The 17953-nt window shown below is 41.2% G+C and overlaps 1 protein-coding gene across 1 annotated transcript; it reads left to right on the top strand.

Moving 5' to 3' along the window:
* Positions 1–175: 175 nt before the first annotated feature.
* rnf40 (ring finger protein 40) lies at positions 176–17906 on the top strand. The gene is made up of 20 exons (XM_080873677.1): positions 176–330; positions 736–883; positions 1005–1172; positions 2163–2457; positions 5053–5253; positions 7067–7188; positions 7330–7476; positions 8539–8613; positions 8737–8856; positions 8979–9158; positions 9568–9703; positions 10064–10185; positions 10290–10561; positions 10833–10950; positions 11061–11210; positions 15014–15226; positions 15342–15467; positions 16015–16155; positions 16243–16344; positions 16650–17906. Exons 2-20 carry the CDS (start codon positions 746–748, stop codon positions 16824–16826), a joined length of 3003 nt encoding a protein of 1000 aa, XP_080729803.1. The 5' UTR covers positions 176–330; positions 736–745; the 3' UTR covers positions 16827–17906.
* The last annotated feature ends 47 nt before the right edge of the window (positions 17907–17953 follow it).

The raw sequence follows: 17953 nt of genomic DNA, 5'->3' as shown, positions 1-17953 counted from the left end.
GCGCCCCCGAGAGGCCGGAGGGGACGTGACAGCATGGTTTGCATTTTTGAGGTCTCGAATACACTCTCCAGATAAATTCGAGTAGCTGCACTTCAAAGCACCGTATCCCAAGGAAGTAGTCCGTGTTTTGAGTGATTTTCTTAATTTTACTTGTTGTTACCAACGGGAATACTTAATCTTTACATTATGTGAATTGCAAGCAATAGGCGGCGCTAATGCTCTCCCGTTATTGTAAGGAACATTTAAAACCAACGAAGAAGAAGCGTTAGCTGCATATTTCCTGTTGCTTCTCTGATGTCCTGACTTACGTTTCAGCTACTGGTTGTTAAGGTTTGTAATGATAACATTTCTCTTGTGAAAAGACACACATATGCCTGTTTAAGAACATTTTGTGTATGTAGGGATGGATAATGAATAAAAACCCCGACCACCTCGGAATCTTGAACCAATAACGCCGTCCGTTAGCCTTAGCGTAGCATTAGCATGGTTAGCAGTAGCAAGCTGCAAGCTTGCAAAAGATCTTTAATCTTTGTAGCAATATGGAATTAAGATGGTTGGTAATTCTGCAGGCATACCTTTTATACAGTAATAAGTCGGCATGTAAATGCTAGTGGACCAGAAAAGTGAACCTTTTAAAATTTAAAATTGCATTTTTGATTTAAGGCTAACGCCGTCCCTTTGCTGTCACAAAATGAATGAATTATAATTCTTCATGCCTTGCTTGATGTAATGCAGGGAAGGAAAGATGTCAGGTGCTGGGGGAGGAAAGCGTCCCCCAGGCGGGGACAGCCCCCCTGGCCCACCTGAAAAGAAAAGCAAGAAAGAAGAGAAGACCACCACCACGCTAATTGAGCCAATACGCATAGCTGGAGTCTCCTCTACGGTGAGTTATATGGTCCTCACACTCTCAAGGCACAATCTGTCATCTATTTTTGCCAGACAACATCTACAATCCCTAACACTCATTATTTTGTTTCTCTGTTTGTATGTGTTTGTTAATTCAGGAGGAAATGGACATGAAGGTTCTCCAGTTCAAGAATAAGAAGCTATGTGAACGCTTGGAGCAGAGACAGGCAATGGAGGATGAGCTGAGAGAGAAAATTGAGAAGCTGGAGAAGAGACAAGCCACTGATGACACTACCTTGCTGATTGTTAATCGCTACTGGTCACAAGTAATTCTGTGCATTTCATTATATTGTTAGAATCCATTCTTGAATTTTAGTTTCCACTCTAACCTGATTTAAGAACTGGCACATTTTATAAAAACCTCATTTAAACGCAGCGGTCAGATGAATCTGTTTTTTTAGCACGCTTGCATTTGTGTGAGGCAAACCAATTTGGCTTATATCTGGTAATTGCAGATCTTAATGTTTTTTCCTGTTACCAATTATAGCAGGCACATGTGCATGTATAAATTAAGAAAGCATTTCCCAGCTCTTCCATCTGATGGATTGTCATCTTTTTGTAATTTGTAAGGATCTGAGTGTTATAAAAATAACTCCCAAAAGCTATATAGGTGTTATAGATAATCATGGTACCTTAGGCAGGTTATATAGTAGGTTTCATCCAGATTGATCAGCATGTCTAGGAGGATAGTTGTTATATACATAGGTCCAGGCTCCACGTCCTATGTATCCTGTACATGTTTTCCACCTGTCTGCCTTAACCTGATTGTACACATAGTGACAGGTATTGGTTGGTTATCAGGATGTTTAGAAGTTATTTAGCAACACGTTCTCCACAAACATGGGTGCACAATTGGAGAGGGGCGACTGTTGTTCGGCCGTCCCCCAGTTCAGTCACAAACAGCTCTCCTACACCGGTGGGCTGTTCAGTCATAATCCCACAGATGGTAGCTTTGCACCTTTGGCTCCTCAGCCAAGCACTAGACACCAAATGTCTGAACCTGCGGTTCCTCTTGTACTGAGCAGGATTACTATTGCAACAACACATCATCAGGTGGTCTAATCCCAGCTCACGTTCCCTATTGGTACGTGAACAATCCAACGCTTGGTGAATTCTGCGTCACAATGATAGGAAGAGCTTACATCGAAGGATCACAAAGCAGTGTCGCTATACATATACTTAGCTGTACTAAGGCTTAAACTCATGGTAATAACTTGTAAAGAGAATTAACACCTTTTTCTATGTCTGACTTGCAGTTGGAAGAAAACGTGCGCATTCTGCGCAAACGTATTGAGCCAGATCCTCCAGTTGTTTCTACCCCCGCCCCACCCTCAGCAACCATCCCCGATCAAACACCAATGGAGGAAGATGGTGTCAACCTGGCTTTGCCTTCTGGCGTGCCTCCCCCTCCTGTGCCAGAGGCCCAGAACGAGGGTGAGCGGCCAGAGCAGCAACAAGAGGAGTGTCAGGAAGAGGAGCAGCAGCAGCCCCCTCCTCCCACTGGAGACGATTTACTGACACCAACAGAGCCGCAATCGGATACAAAAACAGGTTAGCAATTTTTTTTTTATGACAAATCGTCTGTCATAGACTATTGTAATCTGCTTTATTCATTCATTCTCAATTTAACTTAGTGCATCTTTATGACTTTCATTACTCATGAAGTTACATCAGTCTGAGTCACTACTATTTATATTGATAGCTAATTTTATGCAACAAGACTGAACTTCAGGCCTTGTAATTTAAGGATATTCTTGTTTATTGTGTGTTGACCATTATTCAAGATGCGTATTAAATTATAGCAGGGGTAGGCAACCTTTCTGATGAGTGCCATCTAGTTTCCTCAGAAGTCAGTGTGCCATATAATTGCATTAGCAATAAATTTAATAACGCTCTATATGAACAGTTACACACTACATAGAACAACTTTATACAATTGTATTTGTTTGCAGATGTTGGCAGCTATCAGTAAATAGTTATCAGCTATTTTGAAACAAAAAAAGACACTTTTTATCCATAACAAAAACTCCATAACAGCAAATGAACTGTACAACAGAAAACGCAAGTGCTATTTATGGTCTCCTCACAACAATGATAAGAAATAATAAACTGGGCCAATGTGGCATGTTTGTTAATACAGAGATACGCATGTTAATGTGATCTCTGGTCTCCCACTCAGAGACACAGGTCTCCGAGTGTCCAGAATTCAGACGGCTACCTGAGGACACTCTTCATGTGAGAGAAAATCTGCTCACACAGACATGTAGAGCCAAATACTGTCAATAAGGCCTCTGCAATGTTCTGAAGACAGTTAAAATTGTCAGGTAGTGATGTCCAGCAGGTGAAAATGCAAGCTCCATGAACATGCACAGCTATGGATTCCAACTGCGTTTGTAGTTCTGCAAACTTTGACCCCCCCACAGAGTCGAGCTTTTCAGTTCAATCAGCTGCATTTTGATGTCCTCTGTGTCCAGCCAGTTAATGCGAGACAAATCCAGCTGCTCATTAAACCTTTCTGGTTTGATCAGAAAAGAAAACATTGGTCCATACACCTGAAAGTCCTAAAAACACATTGTGAATTCTGTCTCGAGCCTACGGATGTATCTGTGTATTTCCGTGGTGCTGATGCTGCGCTGAGCGGAAAGCTCCTGAAGCATTTGAAGTGTTGGAATGTGGAAATTTCAACATCGCTTGAAAAAACTGCCAGCTAGCAACATCCCTCTCACCGGTAGGCTAAGTGATTTTTAGCCAATTACAAGTTGAATCTGGTAGTTGGGGTTGTTGGCTAAGATACTCTCATTAAGAAGCGGCACGACTAATGTGTCTATGCGAGCTGATTTGCGATGTGCACTGCTGGCCTGGCTATTTATGTTTTAATGCACCTTCTCAGATTAATTCACTACGTGTCTTGCCCAGGGCTGGACTGGGACAAAAAATTAATTACAAATAAATTAATATTAAATAAATTTAAACAACAGCTGATCAAGCTTAAACGTGCTGCTGTTGTTTAGTGCGACATCCGCTGGTTTCTTCTTTCTGGTGCAAAGTAGGAGATAAACAAACAAGAGAGAAAAGCCGATCAGCTGATCATTGATCAGTTTCATGATTGAAGTAACAACAGGAGAGGGAGGGGGAGAGAATGAGAGGAGAAGAGGCAGCTGTGCAGCATAAAGACAGAATAAATCCAGCTTTGTGTCTTTGTTTCATTCTAGCTGAAGTACGGGACAAACTGTGTTCCTTTTTGGCTCAATACGAAACGCGTAATATTTTCTCTGAATGTGGGACGATTCCATTTTTTACGGGACGGTTGGCAACTCTACTAACGTACCTTATGAATAAAAATAAAGTTCACTATCAGTAACATCGTACGAGTTATTGTAACTGACTGTAAAAAGTCAGCACAACGAAAATAAACTCCACCTAAACTTGGTTTATATCTAACCCAGATAGACTGCAGGTCATAACTTCTTACCTTAAGTTCAGTTCACCTGACACTCGGCGCCTGCCTCGGGTCTCTCCTCCTGCCTCCCCTTTCCCTCATCCACCTGCTGGCCTCTGTGGAATCTCCGCCATTGCCACCACCAAACAACGGAGTTATTTTTACACATCGGCCAGCACCTGACCAGTCCACCACCTCTCATTGTTTATTACCGTTACTAAAAAAGAAAATTAAAAAAAAATCTTCGGCCCATAAAAACGAAAAATCACCAACGGCCGATGGCCAGTCCAGCTATGGTCGTGCCATCAGTTAACCCTTCGCGTGCCAGCTGTTGCAAGCATGCCCAGGGTTGCTGACCCCTGAATTATAGTGAGGCAAAAGGGAATGATAGTGGGCTAAAGAAGGCAACTGTTGCAGTATTTCTTCCATCTGTTAGCATGTACTGCTGGCTACAAACTGCAGAAATCTAGAGTATTATCAAGACTTTAGTCCCAATCTACACAGTCTGTATTTGGCAGATTTCTTTTTTCTTTGCTTTGTATTTAAATAACAAATTACTCGGAAAATACTTGTTTATACCAGACTTTACCACATTGGACTGTGCCAGCAATAGATTACTGTTTTAATTGTAATTTTTTTTTAAATTGATATTTAAGAATTCTATCAAATTGTTACTTGCTGACTTTATCATTTTTACATATGTGCAGATACATCACCACCACCTCCTCCCCTGAGTGAAAATGCCAAGGGTTTCTTGTCGACTCTGGAGCAGAGCAGTGAGGAGGAACTAACTCTGCACCTCCAGGACCGCATGCAATTCAGCAAAGAAGCCATCGCCTGCTTGGTCTGCGTCTTTGATAGGCTGCACAGTCACATCAGTGACATGTGCAAGGTGGTCCAAGCTGCAGGTAACTGTGGAGAAATGTTTGTTATTGACACTTAAATGTACAGTTATAGTCAGAAGTTTACATACGTTCATCATAGTGATTTCTTTGAACTGTTCTTTTTCCATTTTTTTTTAATCTTCAGTGACATTTAAAAGTCAAAAATTAGGTGCACAAGTTTGAATTTCATTTGGATTTTTTCTAATTTACACAGGGTTAAATTAATTTATACAGAATCAAATATATACATGAACTCATTTAAATCTGTAAATATGTTGAAGGTTCTACAGTTTCTTTTAACTTGACAAGGTTCAGGTTTGTTAACTTCTCTTTGTGATCATGATGGACTACAACTAGTGGTTTCTCTCTGTCAGCATAAAAAAATATTTGTTTGACAGCACTCTGTGGACTACCAATACTCAGAAAAATAGGAAAGTCCAAAGAACTCAGTGAAGATCTGTGAAGGAGAACTGTATTTACAAAAGCTGGGAATGTCTCCTGCAGTTATTTGTGAAGAACTTAAACAAATGTGCATAAATACAAATTATTCAGATGTGTCACAAATTTGCAAAATATTGTAAGAAGACCCAAATTTTCACTCTCAGATGAGAGGATGTTGGTTAGGATGTTCAGGAACATCCCAGGAACTGGAAGCTGCTGAAACACCAGGATCAATGGCCAGAGTGAAGGGAGTTTCACATCGCCATGGATTGAGAGGGCGCCGACCAAGAAGGAAGTCTCTGAACCGAAGTTGACACCTTCAGGCTCAAATGAAATTTGGATCAGCCCAAATTTCACAAGCCAAATACCTTCAGGAGAAAAGTGTGTTGTAGAAGGCTCTCAGTCATCCAGGTCATTGTAGTCTAAGGAGCTTGGAAAGAAAAGTGTCTGGACTTCAAGTTTCTTGAAGGCGTGACAAATGAGGCTTAAAAATCTGGGACTCTCCACCAGTTGCTCTTAGAAGTGAAGAAGCTTCTCGGATGAGAGTTGAAACCTCTTTGAGCCGTTTGGACACAATGAAAGGAGGTATGTTTGGAGTAGTAGAGATGAGGCTTTCAAATCTAAGAGTTGAGTTGTCAAACATGGTCATGCTTTGGGGCTGTTTTGCTGCCTGTGGTGCTTGTACATTGCACAAAGTGGATGGAATAATGACGGCGGAAGAGGACTACCTCCAAATTCTTCAAATTTCATCTCAAATCACACACAAAGTTTGACAGTGTGACACAGGTGTTCCATTGGGACACTGATGCCAAACACATCCAAAATGGTTTTGAAAAGGATAAAGCAGGCTAATGTTAAGCTGCTGGAATGGCCTTTCCAAAGCATCGCTCTTACCCCAGTTGAGAATTTGTGGACCATGTTAAAAAGCCCAATCTGTGCCTGGAAACCAACCAATTTAAACGTAACAATTCTGCTAAGAGGAGTGGTAAAATATTCAGCAAGAAGCATGTTGATGGATATGAAAAACATTTGATTGGGGAGCAATTTGCTAAGGGATGTTTGATCAAATATTAGTGGGCGTGTGTGTGTTTGGATATGGATACGTTTGACCCTGTGTGGTTTTGAAAAAATCAAAAATAAATTCAAAATCCCTCTATCCTGAAAAAAAGAACAGTTCAAATAAATCAAGTCCAAATTACCCTGACATTCATGTGCATGAGTGTAAGTAAACCTCTGAGCACTGTATCTTACATCATTTACATTAAACTAATTACTAGATTTTTGAGTTTAATGCATCATAACTGAGTTGTTGGAGTGCTTCCTTTGATACTTGTTAGTTTGGCCAAATTAGAATGACAGTATTGGGGGTTTTGGTTTTTTTGGTTTGGTTTGGCAGGATTTGAAGATGACAGCCAGTCTGACATCATCAATCTGAACTGCACTCTGCTGGACGAGAACACTCGACTGCGAGACTTAGCCACTCTCCTGCAGGGAAGACACCATAAGATGTCCATGGAGGTACAAAGTCCTTAGTATTGTTTAAGTGACTCACCATACACGTTGACTGTTTGCAAGTGTAGTTATTTCGAGTGTTTCAGGGTGAATGAATGAGGAAAACTAGTGATGCAGCAACTATTCACATGTCCCACTCTCCTGCAGTATAATGAGCTCGTGGACAAGGTGACCAGCTCAGAGACCAAGGTGACTGAGATGGAGACAACGGTGGAGGACCTGCAGTGGGACATTGAGAAACTGCGCAATAGGGAACAAAAGCTTAACAAACACCTAGCAGAGGCCATGGAGCAGGTGTGTTTGTTTAATGTCCCTTTGCAACTTTTGCATCAGCCCCCTTTTTTTTTTCTTTTTCTTTTTATAGTGTGCATATTTATTTTTAAATCTTTCCACTAGGCGTAGGCTCTGTCGTTTTCCCTCTAATACATGAGTTGACATTGATAAGGCTCTAAGCATCAATGCATGTCAAAACAGCTGCTTCTACTGGTGCACAGCTCAAAGGTGGGCTGTGCATCAGTAAAAGCACAGCAGTTTTCTGATCATGAAAATTGGATGTCAGAAGAATTACAGAGTAGAGTTGTATGCTTTTGTTCACAAGTACAGACAAACACAATCTGCTTTAACTAATAAGCCAAATGTATTCTTTTGAGTCTTTGTTGAACACATTACTTACATATTTTCATCATAGTGCAAATTGGAATTAGTTTATTTTGGCTGGTTGTTAGTCCATGCTTCCTTACAGAGCTGCTTCAGGTCTGGCATATTCTTAGAAAGTCTGGTGTGCACTTGAGGTGGATTGGATTAAGATCTAAGTTCAGAGTGGTTGTTTTGAAAGGCAGACTGCCCTTTTTTGTAGTAAGCTTTACTTTGAAGTTTGACAAATGTATCCTGCTGGATCATCTAACACCACAGATTTTTTTTCTCTCTGTAGGCTGATTGCAGGTCTAATTTGTGAATTTCCATCACTATGCAAATCATCAGTTTTAGTTAGAAAGTGCAGGGACCTGCTGAAGTCACCTCAGCAGATGTTTCTTCAAACTAAATATTTCTCCCTTTGTGAGTTAAAGTAGCTCTAACCCCAAACTTCCAATCTTGCTTCATGGATTTGATCTCTAGCCCGGGTCGGCAAGATTTGTTTGTCTTTTTCTTTTTTCCTTTTAAATGTACACTGTAAGACTTTGATGCAAACTATGTGGATATGCACACAAGTGTTTTTAGTTAAAATAGCTTGTTTGTCCATAACTGCATGTGCAGATGTGACACTTTTTTCTTCTTTTTTTTTTAAACGCACACAATAACAATCATTTACTTTATGTTGTTACTTCCTGACACATTTTCTGTGTTTTCTGTCTGCAGCTCAAGTCAGGATACAGCAGCACTGGCAGCTCAGGTGGGCTGGCTGGAGGCCAGATTACACTGAACATTCAAAAGGTTAGACGAAAGTACATGTTTAAATCTTTACTTAGTGTTGTGTAACACGTTTTTATATGCAACTTGCCTCCAAAAGTCCACATTTCTTTTACAATGTGGTCTTCTTTTCCCTTTTTTTAATAGTTTGAGAGTCTCAATGCAGAGCTGGAGCACAACCAGGAGCTGGCAAATAGTCGCATGGCAGAATTAGAAAAACTACAGGTGGAGCTCCAGGAGGCTGTGAGGGAGAGTGAGAAGCTCAAGGTAAATGTATTTGAATCTGCATACCTGTGAGACGGGAGGCTAATTTCATTTTCCTTCTTTATTTGAATGATTTTCATGGTTTAGCCCTGCATGTCATCTCACTCCACATCTGGGCTTTTCAGATGGACCTGCGTAATATTCCAGAGGAGGTTGTGAAGGAAACGTTAGAGTACAAATGTCTGCAGTCTCAGTTCTCCCTCCTGTACAACGAGTCTCTAGGAGTGAAAACCCAGCTGGATGAGGCACGGGCTCTCCTGCTCACGGCGAAGAACGCCCATCTCCGACAGATTGAGCACATGGAGGTGACTCTCAGAGCATTTCTTTGTGTGTTTGTGTCAACATTAATATGATTCAGAGAAAAGATGAGACTCCGGAGCAGCTCCTTCAGCCTAAGCTTGCAGTGCATTGCAGTATATTTTTTACAGTTTAAACTTGTATGTGTTGTTATTAGTGCTGTCAGCGTTAATCTCATTAAAATGACGTTAACGCCATAACCGCATTAATCCGGCAAATCTCCATTAACGAGTTGACCACGCTAATGCGTGGTCAACTCACCGCGGGTCGATCCGCGGTGACTCGTTAACAGACATTTGCTGCGTTAATGCAGTTATGGCGTTAACGTCACTTAGACGAGATTAACGCTGACAGCACTAGTTGTTGTTAACGCTCAGAAACATGGAGAATAATGTCTCACTGTTTTTAACCTTTCAGAGTGATGAGCTGTCTCTTCAGAAGAAGCTGCGGACTGAGGTCATCCAGCTGGAAGATACTCTGGCCCAGGTGCGCAAAGAATATGAGATGCTGCGTATTGAATTTGAGCAGAACCTGGCAGCCAACGAGCAAGCAGGTACCTTTTCAAAACACTCTCACACTTCAGTCAGGGACATTGTTTTGCGTGTATATTCGTCTGTCGAGAATGAAACTGTATTTGTTATATTTTTTAATGTGCTTCAAAGCTCAGTAGAAGAAAGAAATGTACCATATTTTGTGGGTGGTACTCGAGTGGATATTAAGGAAGATATCAGTCAGCAAACTAATCCTCTCTCAGCTCTGCAGAGAATATTGCATATCATCCGTATCAAGCTGTCAGTTCTGTGCACTATGTGATTAAACTCATCATTTACAGCTTCGTGATGCTAGCTGAGAGTGCTGAATGAGTCAAACTCAAAAACACCCACTGACTGTCGGGCTTTCATCTTTTTCTCAGGACCGATCAACAGGGAGATGCGACATTTGATCAGCAGCCTCCAGAACCACAACCTGCAGTTGAAAGGCGACGTGCAACGCTACAAGAGGAAATTGCGGGAAACGCAGCTGGAGATCAACAAGGTAGGTTACGTCATTTACTAACATGCGCTTACATTATCTAATTGAGGTGTCTGTTCTGAGTTGTCTGATGATGATTCTCAGTAAAACCGTTGTGCCATCAACAGTTACGCTGTCAGAGTGGCGACACTGGAGTTCTGATTTTGGAGGAGACGACGAGCGACAGCATTGACGTGAAAAAGGAGGAGGATGAAGACCAGGAGGAAGAAGAGGAGAGGAGGAGGGAGCTGGAGAGACAGCGAGCCCGAGAGAGGGAGCGGGAGAGGGAGAGGGAGGCCGAGCGAGAACGAGAGAGGGAGCGGGAGAGGGAGAGGCAGCGCAGCGACGAGCTGAAGAGGAAAGACTCAGACACACTGAAGATGCTCAGAGTAGAACTCAAGTACACTGCCCTCTATTTAACTCCACATTCATATGTAGTAACTAAATGCGATAAACACACATTTCCTAAAATGTTGTTACTCTCATGATGAATATTTTCAAATTATCTTTATTATAAAACAAATAGGAAATCTTGCAGATTGTAGGAAGTCTAGTCATAGTGTTACTCTAAGAACTGCAAAGTCTGCCAGTGTTTTGTTTTCATAATTAGAAGCACTCTGCTAATTAAAATGCCATGACTGTTTATTTTAATGTAATCTCTAACCAATCAGGAAAGCCCAAGAGTCCCAGAAAGAGATGAAACTTCTGCTGGACATGTATAAGTCAGCGCCAAAGGAGCAAAGAGATAAAGTGCAGCTGATGGCGGCCGAACGCAAATCTAAAGCTGAGGTTTGTTTTGTTTTTCCTTTCCGTTTGTACTCTTTCACTTGCTTTTTAGAGCAACTGGTAGGTTAGATATTTAACAAAACAAAGTAAGCTCTCTGTCTCTTATGGTCCAGGTGGATGAGCTGAGGATGCGAGTGCGAGAGCTCGAGGAGAGGGAGAGGAAGGAGAGCAAAAAACTGGCTGATGAAGACGCCCTCAGGAAAATACGAGTGGCAGAAGAGACCATTGAGCACCTGCAGAAGAAACTCGCTGCCACTAAACAGGTGTGTGTGGGTGCGGTGCAGTGCAGTGCAGTGCAGTGCAGTGCAGTGCAGTGGTAATCTTCTCAGAGCACTTCACCTTAACCTGTGTTTTTACCTCCTCGTTATTTCTCTTTTACTTTCCAGTTTATAAAAAGTTAATGTCGGCAAAACGTGATGCCTAAGAAGCTCGTCCTAAGCTCTTTGTCTTCCATGTGACGAGTTTTGTACCTAATAAAATATTTGAACCATAAACCTTATAAAAATGCCATATTTAAGCTTTTGGGGTTTCCACCGGCGTTGAATATAAACAATCAGCGGTGTTAAGATTGAAAGTAGTGCAGTGAGTATTGCATTTGCCTAAGGAAGGAGTTCTACTAATCTTAGACGACCAAAGAGGAACTGAAAGCTTACGCTGTGGCCTGGCTCTGATCAGCTGAGTATGCTAATGCTAACCTGCTGGTAATGTTTTGAGCTGTCACGATTATTGTTACTGGCACCATCCCTTTGATAATCCATGCGCTCAAATTTGAATTTCTTTTGCAATTTTTACTTTTTTATTTTTTTGCCCTTTTTTAGTAGGCACTCCCAATTTCAGTGTTAGGAGATACGTGTCTAGTGGCACTTAAAAGCATTTGTCTTTGCTGGAGTACCAACAGCTCTCTTAACACCTGAAATGCTGAAATGTCAGCACATTGTCTGTATTTGTCTGTTTTGACCTGGTTCACTGGAGATAGGACAAAGTGTTTTCACTGGGATGTAAACTACAGATTTTGTACTAGAAAGCTGGCGGGTTAAAGTTCCCAAATGGTAAAAGTTTCTAATGAAACAAAGATAAACAGATTTTCTTTTTTTTAGCACCGTCATTTCTCTCTTTCTTCCTCTTCGTCGTAAATGTGCAAAGGTTTTCTTGCACAATACAGTCTAAATTTGTTGTTCATTTTGCATAACATAAGCTTATGTCATGATTAGTCTGTCCATATTTCACAAGAATTGTTATTCTTAGAGTGTTGGTTGCTCTTCACTCTAATTTTACTAATGATCAGGATCAGGGTCATAATTGTTGTTTTTAGCAAAGCCTTCAGGCACACTGCTTACAACTTCATCAGATTCTCACTGGATGTTGACTGAATCGAATGTTTTCCGAACAAAATCTCGATGTTGATACATTTTGCATGCACACATTGATAAAGAGTGAATTTCCTGAAATAGCTTGAAAGATCACTAAATATACAATATCCTGTGTTGTATGGTGATGATCATGACCTTGGTCCTGCTGGCTGACTCCCATGATGTTTTGTGCCTTCCTATCACCATTGTGTTAACATAAGTAGTATGGTCAGCGCTTGGGCATGTGCATGTGCATGCTTTATGTGGCTATGGTTACTAATGATCATGTGGTCACCAGACTCCTGAACTTAAATGCTTTAATAGAGCAAGGTTATTGTGTCCTGGATATGGCTGTTTGTGCAATAAAGTCTTATCACTTTCTTTTTGTACTCAACACTTTATACTAACCGGTGAATTGTGAGCCAGGTGAGCTGCTATGCCACTGATGTTCTGGTCACTTTGAAAAGCAACTTAAACTTTATGCTATCTAGCAGAAATATTCACCCTCTTGTCTCGCAGCAACACTGTGCCACGATTATCCTGACAGTTTAAGGGGAACAGTTTTAGACCAGAGTGTGAGAATTCATTTTGGGTGGGGACATATTATTATTATTTTTTTTTTTGGGTTGATCCAATGTGATATATTTTCAGTATGCAAAGCACTCTGAGCTCACTCACTTGGCTGTGCTGTCATGCAAATGTTGAAACACTTAAGGAATTTCATTTGTAAGAAAATGCAGAAAATAAGAGGGCAGATACTCATGACATTCAAATCTTTATCAGCCTTGGGTTAAACGCTGTTCAAGTCATGTCACTGTTATTCTGCATAGATGGTGGCTACACCCATATTAGATAATGGGATGCTTTTTTTCTTTTTCTTGTCATGATATTAATTTTGCTGAGAGTAGGAGAGGTTTATGAATAAATGTTAATCACTATCTTCACCTATGTCAGCCAAGAAATGGTGAATTCTGGTGCAAATAACTGAACATTAAGAAAACAGATGTTGAGCTCTGATGGTCTGTATGTCCTCATGCTTGGGAGGTCTTGCAGAACATAATTAACAGGAGGTAAAACACAGCCTGCAGTGAAATATTTATTCATCTTTTCACTTTTGCCTTAATATCTGGTATAAAGTTAAAGCGCAGCAACTAAAACTCCAGTGGTGTCAGATGTGTTTGATTTGTTCCCCTCAGTCCTCGGCTGCCAGAATTTAACTGCCAAAACTATCCAATAAACAGGCTACTTATGAGTTCATCTGACTTTTGTTTATAGGCCCTAGCTGGTTCATAAAAAAAAAAACAGCTTGAACCAAAATTTACAAATAAAGCAAAGCTAATTTTTTACCTAAAAACAAACCAGGTGTGTCTGTATTGAGACGTCCGCAGTCTTGAATAGTAGGGTGGGAATCTTTGGCAGTATCTTGATTCAATTCAGAACTGACTGACTCATTAAAAAGAGAGGGAGAGTGGCACAAAATCGTGGCTCTTAGTCCAGTGTACTGTGTCAAACTTCTGCTTTTTGCCCACTGAGCTGCAAACACCACCTACATGAAAATTCAGCTAATTGATCTTAATGTGCAACATAGTCTCAAGAGAAGAAGCAGATAATTGTGTACAAGTATAAGGCTTTTCCCCCCTTTATTTTTTGATGCATAACTTATGCATTTAACTAAATGCTTCTCTTTTGTCAGTAGTGTTGAACAGCTGTTGAGCAGCACTGCTAATGCTGGGGAAAAGCCATCTTTATCCCAAAAACAACTTTGTTTTAGTGCTGGAGCTTGTCATAATGTTAGTAAAAGCTTTATGAAATGAGTTGTTCTCTAGAGTATATTATACAATCATAAAATCAAAATACAGCCTAACAACTGCTTTTAGTGAAAATTAATAAGGCGACAAGGGAAGCATTTCCGAGCTGTAGACCAGGGGCTGTCAAAAACGAGGCCCGGGGGCCAGAATCGGCCCGGCAACGACTCCAGTCCAGCCCCTGGAAAGTATTGGAAAATAAATTTTTGGAATTTTAACGGTTTTCTTAATTTTTTACAGCTTTTCCTATTAATCAAGACCTACCCTCAGCCATTCATACAGTAGCAATGTAGTAACAGATAAACAGCTAAAAGACAGAAAGGTTTCTGTTTTTCACCATCTATAGAAATTGCACTTTTTCTTATATTAAGACATCTCAAGGGTTAACTGTGTAGGTAAATGTCTTTACACTGACAGAAAGTGGAGTTTGATTCATTCGACTTCAGATCAAAACAGGTTGTGTGTGGTAGGCCATGTAAAATGAGTTGGATGTCCAAATTCTGTGCTAGTTTGATATCATGAACTAGTGATGGGTGACTATAAGTTTAATGTAAGATAGGATGGCATCCCCAAATGAAAAGAGCTCAGCAAGTTGCTCATTCTTGATGGCACATTGATCAAGGATGCACAGGTTTTCAGAACTGGGGGGAAAAAAGAAAAGAGTCTCTGTTTATGTCTTTGAGTCGTAAGAAAGTAGTTTGGAAAATTAAATCCTTGTGATTCTTTTACAGTTATTTAGAAGTGGTACTTTTGGAGGTCAAACCTGCGTGTCCTCGTCACATTCTTATCTTAAAGACTGAAAACTGCTGTTGAAATCGAGCCCCGCCTGTTTCATAAACTGGAGGGCAGAAGCAGCACAGCTGACTGTCACTCTTTTCACTGTTTTTAATATCTGACGCATGTGTTTTTCAGGAGGAGGAAGCCCTGTTGAGTGAGATGGATGTAACAGGCCAGGCCTTTGAAGACATGCAGGAGCAGAACAGCCGGCTGTTGCAGCAGTTGCGCGAGAAGGACGATGCCAATTTTAAGCTAATGAGCGAGCGAATTAAATCTAACCAGATCTACAAGCTGCTGAAAGAGGAGAAGGAGGAGCTGGCTGACCAAGTTCTTGCTTTCAAAACCCAGGTGAGGTACAACTTTAACCTGACAAGGCAGCACTTGTGTGTTTAAAAAATAAAAAATAAAAAATTGGGTCAGGGCAGTGAAGCACTCGCTGGCTACTTTTTGCTCCCTCTTTTAGGTGGATGCCCAGCTGCTGGTTGTGCAGAAATTGGAAGAAAAAGAGGGAGTCCTACAGAGCACCCTGGCAGCTCTGGAAAAGGAACTGGCTGTCAGAACACAAGCACTAGAGCTGAACAAGAGGAAGGTGAGGAGGACCATCAATCAGAAGGATGTTTTATATAGAGAATCCACTTTAGAAGACCCCTGTTTATGTTGACCCAAAACAAGCCAGTGTAATCACTCCAAACTAACACTGGGGCTGCAGGCCAAAAGCACAGGCTCTCATTGTCATTTAAGCATGTAAAAAGTTCAAATATTAGACCCAGAATTTGTCCCTGTGGCCACATTTGCCTTTTTTTTTTTTTCTCAAGTAGTTTTGGTTTCGATGTTTCTGGTAATTGATGGGAAACACTGCAGACACTGAGACAAAGTTATTGAGGTCATCTTGTCACATATAAGGATTTTTTTTTTTTTTTTTTTTTTTTTTTTTTTTTGCCCACAAATAAGAACAGTCACCAATAACATTAAAATGAGTCCCAAAACACGACAAAGGGACTGCTTACGTAATCGAAACAGAGTTGAAGAATAGCCTAAAAACTCATAATGCTCACCATACCACCGCCACATTACATCTGAAAGTTGTCATCGTTAGGTGTTTTTATTGAGTGCGCCTGTTTCCTTCCTCGCTGCAGGCAGTGGAGGCCGCACAGCTGGCAGAGGACCTGAAGGTGCAGCTGGAGCACACGCAGGCCAAGCTGAAGGAGATCCAAGTCTCTGTGGCTGAGAACCGCACTGCCCGGGAGAGGGAGAGCAGCAACCTGAAGCGAGCACAGGTATGCATGCACTGCGAGTGTCACTCCAAATCTAAAGCTCTGATTGGAGGATGCAGGTCTAACATCTTGGGGATTCTGTCCTTACAGGAGGATCTGTCCAGGCTCAGAAGGAAGCTGGAGAAACAGAAGAAGGTGGAGATGTACTCGGATGCAGACGAGATTCTGCAGGAGGAGATCAATCAGTACAAGGTGAGAAAGAGGAGGCTGTGTGCAGAGAACACAAACACACCAATAGCTCCCAGGCACAGTCTGAAGTTGGATAGCTACATAAAACATAACTGTCTAGTAAAATTAATGCAAATGCTCCGGCTTTGGAATTTGCTTTACTGGCTGTGTTTCAGTTGTGAGCACGGGCCATTCAGTGATTTGTCTGCGCTTCAGGGACATGAAACTTGTTTGTTATACCCTTGAGTAGTAGTTATATTACTCAGGAAAATTAGGTAATGACTGAGCTCACATATGGCCCATACACATGTGTGTTTGTCTGTTTTCAGGCCAAGCTGCGTTGCCCCTGTTGTAACACCCGAGACAAGGAGACGGTGCTCACCAAGTGTTTCCACGTTTTCTGCTACGAATGTCTGAAGATGCGTTACGACACCCGACAGAGGAAGTGCCCCAAGTGCAACTGTGCGTTCGGAGCCAACGACTTCCACCGCATCTACATCACTTAAGTCACTCTGGAAGAAGAAGAAAACGAGGCGTGACTACAGAAAATAGTAGACAGAACCAAAGGAGAGAAATAAATAGAAAAGTGATAAAGGAACTGGAGATTTATTCAAAGAGGCAGACATTTCTGGGATCACAGATGAGTGTGTCCCCTGTTTTTAATCTCTTTGGAAGGACTTGTTTTAATCCATCTTGGTTATTTTTTTTCATTAAGTTGGTGACCAAACAGAAAAGCCCTTTTCAGACATTAAATGCACGACATCCTGTCAGTCAAACACGGGTCATTGTTAATGCTCCTAACGGCTTTACAGTGACGCAGAGAGCCACTGTACGCTCCACACTTCCCTAACGTTTAGTCGTCTTACCTGCTGTCACCCAGAGCAGGGTTTCTGAGTCAGCACGCGCTGCAGCAAATGATAACAAAATCCTCCCACCCCTATCACGCCCACTCCGAGAGCAATCACTCTTCTGAATTGGGAATGGGGGGAAAAAGCATCATGGAGGAGTGTTTTTAATCTTATTTTAAATGGAAGAAAAAAAACGTTCTTAAGCACATGCTGTTGGTGTCAAAAGCATTGCAGTGAGCTGAGCAACTTGCAATGTAAATTCATAAGACTTTAGTGAGTGATCAAGGTTGTTAGGTCCAAATTAGTGAGTTTGCTGCTGTGAAAAAGTGATCAGGGTGCTGAGTCAGACTGAAAGCAGGCCTGCTCATGAGTGCATGTCTGAAAAGGGTTTTAGTGACACATCGGACTGAGTGTTTGTTTTGTAGTTAATAAACAGTTTTTTTCGTGCACAGCGATTTTTCTCTTACAAGTTGAGCTGCTCGGCACTGTTCTCCTGTCTTTGCTGTTCTTTACTGTGTTAAAATGGTCTCTTTTTCACATACCGGACCCACTTTTGCAGTCTCTCTCTCTCTTTTATCTTTTAATGTATCGTTTTAAAAACTTGGAACTGCAGTGAACTGTGTTCGATCATCTTGAAATATTGCTTTGAATTGTTTAAGTCCTGCTGGTTTTTTGGAGGTCCCATAAAGTCATTGAAGCTGAAGTTTAAACTCACAAATTAAAAGAAGTCGTTCTTTACATCCCCCAGGCTCGCATGGTTACAACTAAATATGTTTCTAATATAT

This window comes from Rhamphochromis sp. 'chilingali' (genome assembly GCF_963969265.1).
Source record: "Rhamphochromis sp. 'chilingali' genome assembly, chromosome: 22".
In the NCBI taxonomy this organism is placed as follows: Eukaryota; Metazoa; Chordata; class Actinopteri; order Cichliformes; family Cichlidae; genus Rhamphochromis; species Rhamphochromis sp. 'chilingali'.
This window is presented reverse-complemented; position numbering and strand designations above follow the sequence as displayed.

What these genes read in the sequence shown, in the direction of transcription:
- rnf40 (XM_080873677.1), top strand. Translation starts at nt 746, where the DNA reads ATGTCAGGTGCTGGGGGAGGAAAGCGTCCCCCAGGCGGGGACAGCCCC. An exon ending in GCAATCGGATACAAAAACAG is followed by an intron (nt 2,458 to 5,052) that starts GTTAGCAATTTT and finishes ACATATGTGCAG; the next exon opens with ATACATCACCACCACCTCCT. An exon ending in AACGCAAATCTAAAGCTGAG is followed by an intron (nt 10,951 to 11,060) that starts GTTTGTTTTGTT and finishes CTTATGGTCCAG; the next exon opens with GTGGATGAGCTGAGGATGCG.